Source organism: Orcinus orca, chromosome 2 (genome assembly GCF_937001465.1).
Source record: "Orcinus orca chromosome 2, mOrcOrc1.1, whole genome shotgun sequence".
NCBI classification, from domain to species: domain Eukaryota; kingdom Metazoa; phylum Chordata; class Mammalia; order Artiodactyla; family Delphinidae; genus Orcinus; species Orcinus orca.
Window position 1 is genome coordinate 201,005,234 of NC_064560.1, and position 11,735 is coordinate 201,016,968.

Below are 11,735 nucleotides of genomic sequence, written 5' to 3' on the forward strand. Positions count from 1 at the left end.
GCCTGATCCCTGCCCTCCCTACCGCCCAGCTGAAGCCTGGCCGGGCGCCTGCCGCAGAGCCCTGCGCGGCCAGGAGCTCCTGCCGTCACGCTCCACTCCAGCCCGTCCTGAGGTCCCCCTCTGGGGACAGATGCCCCGCTGGCGGAGGCCACAGCAGCTGGGCATGGCTCAGCAATAGCTGCCCCTCAAGAAGCATGGAGACGCGGGCTGACTCACAGCCACCCTTGGCACACACGAGGCCCCGCACCATTTCTGAGGGGCACCCCTGTGGGGGGCGGCCTGTGGGGGCTCTGAGCGGCCCGCGCTCTCTCCTGCTGGCCCGCACTTGCTCGGCCCCCTCCCTAGGAGCACTGTGCCGGGAGGCTGGTGCCACACCCCAGCCCTGGCCCGGCCAGCTGGTCGCGGGTCTCAGACTGGGTACCCAGGTGCTGTGGCTGGCAATGCAGTGCACTGCTGGGGACAGGGCGAGGGGCCAGGGCTGCTGGCTGGCGTAGCTCCTTAGGCCCCCCCTCCTCAGCAGAGCCCCAGGCCTGCCCCACCCACCTGGCTGGCTGCCCTCCGTGCCGCTCCGGGCAGGCAGGGATGCCCAGAGCATCAATGATTGATGCCTCCTTGCGGCAGCCGCGGCAGCATAAGCAAAAATAGCTCTGCCACTGTCCCTGCCCCAGCCCAGCCCAGCTGGAGGGGCACACAGGCTGGTGGGGGCGCCTGGGTCGTCCTCCACTGCCATCTGCCCTCCCACCCAGTCCTCTGCACAGAGGCGGGGGAAGGGCTCCAGGTCTGCTGCCCCCGGCCGCTAACTGCCTCACTCTCCCCCAAGCTGGAGTGCCCACTCCAGGCCTGGGGACGGGCGTCCTCCTTGACTCACTCTAAGGACTCAGGGCTGAGGAGCGGACCAGCTAGGTGCTCCCTGGAGTGAGTGGCCCTCCCCATGGCTCATCAGGTGATGTGCAGAGTTGCTAGGATACCGTGGGGCTCCAGGCGGAGTGGCAGCCGGCCCCTTCTTCCTGAGGCTGTGTCAGGGGAGGCTTGGTGGGGCAATGGCAGAGGAGAAGCTGCCCACACCACCGTTCAGCAGGGCTGGGGCGCAGGGCTGGACCGAGGTGTTGACAGACGAGCAGCCTGGGAGGGCCACATGGGCTCTCTCTTCACCACACTGTGCCCAGCCCGCACAGCACCTCGGGAGTCGTGGCTTGTGTCCCCTGCACCCCCACTTTAATAGGGACCTGCCCCCTCTGTCCAGTCTCCCCCAGCACGTGAAGCCTGTCAAACTTCCACAGCTGCCTGCCCTGCCCAGCCACCTGGAGGCCTGGCCCTTGGCTTCCGCCCCACGTCATGCCCAGAGACCCCAGACGCCGGCCTGAGGAGCCAGGGGCCACCTGTCAGCTCCTTGGGCTTCCCCCACCCACTCCTGCATCCAGGGCACGGCACCCAATGTCGGGGTCACCTCTGCTGCCTCCTCTGAGTCTTGGTTCCCCCAACGCAGCACCTCCTTAGAGGCGTAGCCAGGGGTCAGCCAGGTGTAACACACACACACACACACACACACACACACACACACACACACACACACACACACACACACACACACACACACACACACACACAGGCAGTGGCTTAAACCAACTCTCATTTATTCCCTTATAGTTCCGGTGTCGCAGGGCTGCATTCCTCCTGGGGATCTGTTTCAGGACGGGTCGTGTCCTGGCCTTCTTCAGCTTCCGAGGCCACCTGCGCTCCTTGGTTGGTGGCCCTGCATCACTCTGACCTCTGCTTCCGTCCCGCCGTCTTCTCTCTCAGACTCTGACCCTCCCGCCTCCCTCTTGTAAGGACCCTTGTGATGACATCGAACTCAATGGCGTAACCCGGGATCCTCTTCCCATCGTGAGAGGCGTAACTTGATCATGTCTGTAGAGTCCCTACAGGTTCTGGGGATCAGCAGGGGCTCCTGCAGGAGGCTTTATCCAGCTACCACACCACATAATGCAGAGCAACCCACCCGCAGGCCTGTGTCGTGTTGGTCACCTCATTCTGTCCCCCGAGGGTCACAGTGCCATCCTCACTCTTCACTGAGGTCCAGACAGCGCGTGGGGAGCTGCCGAGGGTCTGGAGAGCAGGCTCCAGCCCCAGCAACACTTCTTACTCAGGCCTTCGTGCCTGGCCGTCAGTTTCCTCACCGGGACATGAAGACAACAGCCCTCCTACCCCTCTCCAGCCCCTGGACTGTAAGGATGGCAAGGACAGTGAATGAGGGGGTCCGAGCAGTGGGTGGACAGCACAGGACCGATCTCCCTGGGTGACGTCGAGGCAGGAGAGAGCCGGTGTCTGGTCACCTTCCTGCAGGGTCACCCCAGTGACTGCCCAGCACTGGGCAGTCTGACTGCATTGCTCCAACACTGCATTGCTGGCCGTTGTGCCCCTCGGGAAGCAGGGGATGGGGCAGATGGCTAAGGTCCGGGGTTCAGAGAACGATCTCATCTGGTAATTTTTAAAATTGAAATTTTCGGTAGCTTAGCTGCAAAGGACCATTGAGAGAGCAGGTGATTCATGCAAAGCGGACAGGGCCCAGGGAGGTCCCCAGGAGGTCCCAGGGTGGAGAAATCTGAGCACGAAGGCAGACTGGGGGACCGCGTGTGGTTCAGGGCTTCAGCCGGGGGCCTGATGGCCGCATCTGCGGAGGGCTGATCTAGGCAGATGGGGAAAGGCCAGGAGTGCCTGGGAAAGGAGCTAGCAGGAGGGCAGGGCTAGCCCACGAGCGGCCCTTGCCCTGGGGCATGTGGCAGCAGGAGGGGCTGGTGGTCCATGGCCCAGACTGGCCCTGCCTTGCCTTGGGGCTGGCTGGTGACCAGGCCGAGAATCAGGGCTCTACATGGGACCCGAGAGGGAGGGGGTCGCGCCCCCGCTCCTGCCCGCCAGGAGGCCCACGCTTGGAAGTACTAGCTTGTGGGGATTCAGGGTTTGACAAGACAGATGGCACAGCTACACACATCCCCACTGAGGCGGGGCAGGGGCACGAGAGGGCATCCAGGGCGGCCCGGGTCGGAGGGCTGCAGCTGGCCGCCGGGGCTGGGGGCATGGACGTTGGCGGCAGCACGCGCCTGCTCACTCCCGGCCGCGGGGCGTGTAGGGCGCCCGCTCCACGTTGGGTGGCAGCACGAGGAGTCGTCTAATTAAGCAGAGGCTTTTCGCGCGGCGGCTGAAGGGCGCGGGGGTGACGGGTCCCGCCCAGGCCGGGGCACAACCGGATAGTCCGCTCCCTACGCTCACAGAACTTCGCCGGCGCGGGGGCGGGGCCTGGCGCTGCCACGCCCCGCGCGGCGCCGGCGCACTGACGCCAGGGCTGCAGACGACGGAAGCTGGACAGTCGCGCGTCGTTGCCGGGCAACTGTCCAGCGCAGGCCGAGGAGACCCCCCGCAGCCTGCTGCGCCCGCGGGCGGAGGCGGAGACTTGGCCGAGGTGGGTGCGGGCCGGACGCCGGGGCCCCAGCGCGCTCCAAGTCCGTCCCTCGGGAGCCGTAGGCCAGGCCCGATCGTGGTCCTCAGCGGCCACCTCGGACCCCCGCCCGCCCCGCGAGGGGACTACCCGAGCCCCCAACCCAACTCTCGGGGACCCCCGGGCGCCGCCCTCCCTCGGGCGCCCGGACTCTCCCCGGCTCTGCCAGACTGGGCCTCGCAGACCCCTGCCCACGGCGGCCGAGGCAGGACCCCGCAGTTCGTCCACCCTCCCAGGCAGTGCTGACCCCCAGCACCTGGTTGGTCTCTAGGACACGCCCCTGTGCTGGACCGTTCGCCCAGACGCGTGGAGGAAGAAGCCGGGCAGCGGCTCTGGTCACTTTTGCCTGGGTGACCAGGCTGTGTATGCGGTCTGTGTCCGTTCCGCAGCGACAGTGGACCCACACCAGCCCATCCGTACTCCCGAGGGAGCCGCCGGCAGCTGCTGGGCGGCGGGCGAGCAGGCGACCCCGTCGGGCCCTGTCCAGCCCCGGGCAGCTCCCGCACAGCGGTGTGGATGTCTCCTGAGCATCTTCCCATCGCGTCTATGCGGGCTTGGCGGCACCAACATGCAAGGCCAGCGGGAGCTGGGGGGAGCACCTGGCCACGTGCCCCCTCTCTGCGCGTTTCTGAGTGACCTCGCAGAGCAAGCAGGCGGGGTTTCCTTCTGCCGGGTTTCTGAATACAGCGGTGCAGGCTCGGCACCTGGGACACAGGGCGGTGACGCTGTGGGGTGGGCGAGTCCCCGCTCCCTCCTTCCCCCGCCCGATGGGGATGGGGAAGCCAGGATCTCTGGGCGCAGCGGAGAGGGCTTGTCTGCCTCCGCCAGGGGTCCAGACCTAGGGGAACACAGCGGTGCCTGGGGAGAGTTTGAAGGCTTTCGGGAATCCTCAGCCAGGTCTGAACAATTCTCTCAGTCCTTTGAGCTCCCGGAGAGGCCCACAGAACCTCAGCCGCCGAGAACCATTTCTGCCCAAAAGGAGCCTGGTTCTCACCAGTCTCACCAGGGTGGACCTGGGGTGACAGCAACCAGCGCCATCACACCTTCTGAGGTATTTCTAAAGTATTCGTCTTTGCCATGTTGCACAGGAAGTGTTTCCTGTGCTTTGGTGGGCTGGCCAGGGAGGGGGTCTGCTTCTCTCCGGGCTTCATCCCACCCCCACCTTCCTTTCCCTCCCCCTTCCTAAGGGGAGCGTCTGCACACTCTCCATCAACCAGGCTGTGTTTTCCTGGCCCGTTTAGGGCACGTGGTGAAAGAGCATTTCTTTCATCTGAGTTGTCAATCTACTTATTTAGAAAACCTCACCAAGAGTCACATTTCAGTGTGCACGCACTGACCGGGCACTGGGGGTGGCCTGGAGAGCCCAGGACTCGCCCCCTTGCTCCGTCCACCTTCCTGCCCTGACCTCCAGGGTTTCCCTTTAGTGTGACTGCCTCTCATCTTCCTCTTTCTCTGCCTTCTCTTCCCAAATGGTTTACCCCAAACACCAAAAGTGAAAGAGAAGGGAGGAAAGGATTTGCTGGTTCTAAGGATGGTCCATTTGTTTTCTAAACCAGGACCTCTGACAAGATCCACTCTTCGTACATACAGTTAGCTCTGCTTTAATGCTTGTTTTGAAGACAGGACTGTCTTCCAGTGCGATTACTGTATCGGGGAACAATTGAAGCATAATGTGAACTTTGCAAGAAACCCCAGGTGAATGCAGAAAACCACACCTGCCGAACTGAGGCCCATGTGAATATGCACCATGCACACGCCCACCTCTCCCAGCCACCTCGGTCTACCAACAACCACCCTGACATCAGACAACCCACCTTCCAGCACTTCACACTAATTCACAACCTGCAAACCTCTTTTCCAGGAAGGGCCATGTTTATTGTAACAGGAATGGGTTTCTCAACAAATTAACACGTGGGAAACAGTGCTCACATTTTCATTGTGTGCATATCTTTTTTCCATGTGTCACTGATGAAGTTTATGACTATTGTGCCCTAATCACACTTTTCCACACACACTGGTTTCCATTGCACAATGCACAGTGCAGTGATTTGCAAGAACGAACATGTCATGTTTCAGTAGCAGCAACGGTATATAATCATTTACAAATTTCATTTGTACCGAAATTATATATTTGGAATAAGGTGACATGATGTGTGTATTTCTCCTAATTTTGGTATGTTTTTCTTGTTTTTCAGCCTATTGTCAGCTATGAGAAGATTTTTAGGTTCGCTTTTCAAGAAGTACCAGTCCCACAGGCAACTGAAGATGTTTCCACCTTAGACCATTTCTTAGAAACAAGCAATGAAGAAAAACTTGGCCTTGAATCTGTGCATAAACTGTGGTAATGAACTTGGATTGGCGCTCACATGTCTTCTGGCAGCTCTGCATTTATGCCTTTGGTTGATATGGTGGACGCATGGGGTCTTCTGTTTTTACCTCTATAGAGGGCTTCGTCCCTCCCGAGGTTCCACCACCTGTGGTCCAAGGGTCGAAGGACCGGGTGGCACAGGTGCAGCAGCTCCTCCTTTTGGAGCCATGTCCAGCCCTTCCCCCGCCCCCCACCAGCTCACCCGGAGCAAAGTGGGCCAGTGAGTGCCAGCTCCTCGGGTCTTGGTGAGAGTGCTGTGGGTGAGGGAGGGGCCAGTGGGCTTGGGTGGCGGGCACAGGGGCTCCTGGGGGACTGGACCGAGTGACCCCTTAGTGCCCTGGAGACACCCCAGTGCCCTGGAGACATTCTAGGCCCACCGCAGGGTCAGCCCACCGGTGCTCCTGGGGCTGCCAGCAAGGCTGACACTCCCAGTAAAGGTCCCTAAGGGAGATCACAGAGGCACTTGTTGTGGACGGCCATTTTCTAAGACACCCTTTCAGTGAGCACTGAGCGAAAAACCAGTTTAGCTCGAGTGGATAAAATATAGGCTGAGCAGCCTGGGACCTGCTGGACCCAGGCCCCAGAGGGAGGAGGTGGAGGTGTGTGGGAGCTAGCTTCCCTGGTCCCTGCGCGCTGCCGGGCAGGCGGGCAGGTGGAGACTTTGTCAGACAGCTCTGCAGGTGGGCTCTCCTAGGCTCTGGCCGGGGTCCGAGCTGGGGTCCCAGCCAGCGCCTGCCCAGAGCACTCTCCCCCCACCCCAGCAGAGGCCTGGGGACCAGAGCCAGAGCCTGGATGACCAGGACAGCCCAGGTGGCTGGTGTGCCCTCTGGGCATGCTGCTTCCCCAGGTCGTGGTCCAGGGCAGAAGGCGGGCCGTGTGATCCTGGGGCACCCGCAGGCACAGGTGGTCCTGCGTGTCGGGACCGGGCCGGGCTGGACGCTGTGGTGACACAGAGGGTCAGGGTTACTCTGGGGTGGTCTGGAAGCGACTCGGCACTTGGCGAGTCTGTCCCCCTGTAGCCATTTGCGCGCCTGCCCGTGCCTTCTCTCCTGGAGGCCAGGCTGAGCAGCAGGGCGGGGCCCCGGCACACGCTCGTGTTCATCCCTCTCGGCATCTGCTCCTCTCAGTTTCTGGACATCTCTGTGGTACCTGGCGTGGTTCTAGGCACCTGAGATCATCAGGAAACAAGACTGCGGAATATCTGGCCTCCCAGGGCTTCTGCCCTCGGAGGAGACACGAGATGGTGAAATTGGTCATTCAGGCCAGGGCTGTGCTGGGCACTTGCAGGACAGTAGATGCTTGAGTAAACGAGCAAAGTGGTGAGAAGCTGGGGTTCTGTGGTCAGAGTTCTGAAGGGTCAGGCGCCCTCTTTGCCTCCCGTCTGAAGCCCTTCTGGGCTACTTTGTAATTAATGCCGCTCTTTTCCAGTTCTGAATCCAGAAAACTCTGGAGAGCTCTTCAGAGCACCAGGACCGTGATGACTTCCCAAGGCCTCTGGAGCGAGTCCCGTTGCCGGGAAAACTTCCTTCTTGTTCTCGGAATAGATGCTGCTCAGAAGGTGAAATGACCTGGGTGGAGGTGGGCTCCTGGGGGCTGGCAGGACTGCGAGCATCTCTGCCAGCCACCCTGTGCGCCGCTCCTGGACGGGGCGGGAGGTGGGGTGCGCGGCGCGCACCTGCTGCCGGGACGCTGCCATCTCAAGGCGGGAAGGGTGAGCCAGGGCGCCCTCGTCTGGCTCCGACAGCTCCGTGACGGGCCATCAGGCGCAGCCCTGCCCTCGGCGCCTGGTGAAGGAGGTGCCCTGGCAGCGCGGTGATGTAGCGGTGCACTCTGCCGGGGGCCGCAGGGCGCAGCCACCCCACAGGTGCTACTGGAGGCGGTGGGCTTGGCGGCCGGGGCTCTGGCGGGGCCGGGTCACTGTGAAGGCCGCGGGGGGGGGGGTGCAGGGGAGGTGTGGGGTCTGCCGTCAGGCGGGCCCTGAGGTGGGAGCCAGCCAAGCCGGAGCAGAGCGGTGGCTGGGACGCGCTCAGGAAGGCCACGGCCAGAGGCCACGTGTCTCACCGAGAGCCAACTCACAGCCACTTACACGCCGTAGGGCTCATGAGTCATCAAAGAAACGCAAATTGTAAGGATGGTCGTCTTTCAGGCACCAAGTTGGCGAAGATCTTTTTCCATTTTTTAAGTATTATGGAAATTTTCAAAAGTGGAAAACACAGAAGGGGCTGGCAGGCAGGCCCCGGTGAACACGGGGCACAGGAATGGTGGCCGTGGCCACACTGGCCAGGAGGGGGCCTGCGGGGCTGGACAGTGACCCGGCTGGTGAGTCTCTGTGGGAGGAAAACAGTGGGGGGAGGGGGGGAGGAGAGGCGGCGAGGACCTCGGTTGAGAAGGGCACCGCGGTCCTTGGCCTGAGGGCCGCGTGAGCCGGGGTGGGCAGCTGGCAGCCCCCAGCGGAGCCCGAGTCGGGGCCACGTTGCCATTTTACAGGGAGACGTGCCGGAGGGCCCAGGTGAAAAAGAACGACCGTTTAATCTGCCGTCCTTCTGCTGACACTGGTTTACTTCCTCAGCGCCCTTCGGAGGGCCCGGGACGCACTCTGGGAGACCCTGGCCTCCACGAGCCTGAAGAGCTCGGCTTCCGCCTGCGCTGCTGCAGAGCCCTGATCCGGACCAAGGTGAGAGCCCGGGACGCCTGGGGCCTGGGTCTCGGGTTCCAGTCGCTTCTATCCTTTAACTCTCGTGGGCTCGTAAGAGTCAGAGGGGCGGCAGGCGGCCTCCGTCCTGCCGCTCCTCTGGAGGAAAAGCCTCTTCCGGGAACAGGGTCTCCCGCCCACCCTGGGACCACGTGTCGGGAGGGGTGCGCCGTTAGCAGCCCAGCTCCCGCGGGGCGCGAGCTCAGCCTGGAGAGGCGCGTCCCCACCCCCGCGCCCCAGGACCCCGTGCTGCCCCGGATGTGGAGCTGGTTCTGAGCGCCCCCTCCCCCAGGGAGAAGGCGGGGCGGCACAGGGTGGAGTGCGGGGTGCCACGCAGGGGGCGCCGAGGCCAAGGGCCTGATCCGGAGCTGGGGCGGCAGGAGGGCGTGGAGGGAGCGGCGCGCGGAGACGGGGCTCTCGGCGGGAGCCGGCTCCGGTGTGAGTTGGCGCCGCCCGGCTGGCGGGAGACGGGCACAGGGGCCACCCCTCTGCCCTGTGAAACCGCGGGGCAGGAGGCGGAACTTTCTAGAGGCACGTGGCTGGGACCGTCTTAGAGCAGCAAGACAGAAACGTCCCCAGCAAGCCCCCCACCCCCACCCCGGCAGCCCCTGCGGGGACCGCGGCCGCGGCAGCAGCGGTTCGTTGGGAATGTCCCTGGGGCCACCGGCCGGGTGGGAGGAGGACGAGGAGGGCGACAGGGGCCCGGGGCCCAGCGTGCCCTCCTCACGGTGCAGTCCCGTTTGCTCCGGGAGAAGCTGTGGCTTCTGTCCCCGCGCAACTCTGCGGTGGCAGCGCGTGGGGAGGGGCGCAAGATGAGGGTAAGGAGACGCTGCCAGAGACGGGCGAGGGCCCCGGGCAGGCGCGGGCGGCCGGGGGCGTCTCTGGGGGCGCGCGTGCTCTCCCCGACCTGTCCCTCCTTTCTTGCCAGTTCCCAGGGACGCCGGGCGGCAGACAGGGCAGCCTGATCACGTACAGCCTCTTCCTCAAGACCCCCATACACGGAAATGGGCAATACATCACAATTCCAAGGAAAAAGAAGATTTTCAGTCCTCGTAACCTAAAAATGGCATTGTTTAACAGTGACGTTTGCTAAAGCGGGAGGACTTTGTGTCTTGATGAGGGATTTTACGGTTTCTTACCGGTTTGGTTTGGTACTGGAAACCAGAGCTATTTCGTGGAGGGGTGTCCTGTATCAGGGCTGACGCTTTGATGGGGGGTGTGTCCCTCGGCAGAGCCAGTCACCAGGAAGGGGGCACCCGGGTCCCCAGGAGCCCCACCCCAGCCTGGCTCCAGGGACCCTCCCCTGGGAAGGTGTTGCCAGCCGCTGGGGGCACCTGTGAGGGACCCCCAGGCCTGGCTGCCTGACCCATGCTTCCTGGGACCCCAGGGTGGCTTCATATGTGGCTGGAACTGTCACTGGGAGCAGCCGTTCAGGGACCCGGTAGGCCCTGCGTGCGTTGCTGCCACACTGGCCCCTGGCCTGGGTGTCCACGTGGCAGGGCACGCGCAGGGGTAGGTGCTGTTCCCGCAAAGCGAGTGTGCTCGCCTGCCCGGTGCCTGGGTGCGTATCCAGTGGTGATGTCTGCCTGCGGGCAGGCGAGCCATCCTGTATCAGCTGAGGGAACCTCTTATGACCGCAGAGCCCAGCAGTCGGCACTGCCTTTCGTAAAATTTTATTAAATAACAACAACAGCCTGGGGCTTCCCTGGTGGCGCAGTGGTTGAGAGTCCGCCTGCCGATGCAGGGGACACGGGTTCGTGCCCCAGTCTGGGAAGATCCCACATGCCACGGAGCGGCTGGGCCCGTGAGCCATGGCCGCTGAGCCTGCGCGTCCGGAGCCTGTGCTCCGCAACGGGAGAGGCCACAGCAGCGAGAGGCCCGCGTACCACAAAACAAAGAAACAAACAAACAAAAATAAATAAATAAATAACAACAGCCTGGACAAGCTGTGTTCTTGCTGAATCACCGGCTCTGTGGGGACCTGGTGCTGGAAACCCCGGCAGGCGGCCCTTCCAGCCCCTCAGGGAGGCCTGGGGATTGAAGGCTGGCGGGGCCCGGCACATGCACGGCAGGACCCCGGCATCACTGTCCCTCCAAGGCCACTGTCGAGTCTGGGACACCACAGCCGGGGGCAGCCTCAGACGCCAACTCCATCGATGGAGGTGTCAGATCCAGACAGAGGCCAAGTGGGGTCACAGTGACCAGCAGATGCCACCTGTCACATGGGAGAAGGAGGCGGCTGGCTGTCACCGGCACCCCAGCACCCTCGGCCACTCCACAGACCACCTGTGGATCTGAGGCTTACGTTAAGAGGTAACATTTTGGGGGGCTGTATGTTTGGGAAACCTGCCTAGTTTCTCATTTTCAGCCGGAAAGAGGTGGGAGTTTGGAAACTGCTTTCTGCCACGCTGCTTCCGCCAAAGGGGAGCATCCACTCGGGGGTCTCCCAGGACCCCTCCAGCAGAGGTCGCCTGAGCCGTGCCATCATTTCCTAGCCTTTGGTTAAAGTTAGACGTGACAACCCAAAATACGCCATTGTGCTTCCCCCCCAGATTCAAATTCAGATGCTGTCATTTCACTGTCCTCACAGCTGCCCTCCCTGCCCCCTGGCTGTAAGCCGAGCTCTCCCCTCCCCTCGCTGGCCCAGTGTCCAGCTGGGTCTCCAGCCGCTCCTCACACAAGTCCCAGACTCCACGGGCCCCAAAGCCGAACTTCCCCCCGACCCCGCTCTGCTCTTCCGCCACCCACCCACTCCTCAACCACTGCTCCCCTCCCCCACTCCCCGTCTAATCAAACACCACGTCTACCTCCGATTCTGTGTCCTCGTGTCCAGCCCATCTGCTGGAGGAGGGGACTTCTTGAGTTGGGGGAGACAGGCTGGCACACGGTTAAGTGCTGACTGGTCACCTGATTCAGATGTACAGGGTGTAAGAGGCGGTCACTCTTACCCTGAGCAGAGCAAGCCCAGTCAGCTACCCAACCATGGTTTAAAATAAACACGGTCAAGACTACAAAGAAATCTAAAATACTTACTGAAATCAGGCAACAGAAGAGGCCCACAGCCGCTCTCATCACCGCAGCGGCGACAGAGGAGACTTTCAGCTCCACGCTGGGCCAGCAGAGTCCAGTCCTGAGCAGCGGCGGGCAGGTCTGGACCCATCCTCCAGCCCGGGCGTGACGCG

The 11,735-nt window shown here is 62.6% G+C and overlaps 1 protein-coding gene across 1 annotated transcript; it reads left to right on the forward strand.

The window, feature by feature from the left end:
* Positions 1–1,040: 1,040 nt before the first annotated feature.
* On the forward strand, positions 1,041–9,475 carry CLBA1 (clathrin binding box of aftiphilin containing 1). Its single transcript, XM_033422055.2, has 7 exons — positions 1,041–1,103; positions 1,801–1,860; positions 3,128–3,457; positions 3,765–4,544; positions 5,689–5,834; positions 7,290–7,419; positions 8,431–9,475. The coding sequence occupies exons 1-7, from the start codon at positions 1,041–1,043 to the stop codon at positions 8,827–8,829; spliced, it is 1,908 nt and encodes a 635-aa protein (XP_033277946.2). The 3' UTR covers positions 8,830–9,475.
* Positions 9,476–11,735: the final 2,260 nt, after the last annotated feature.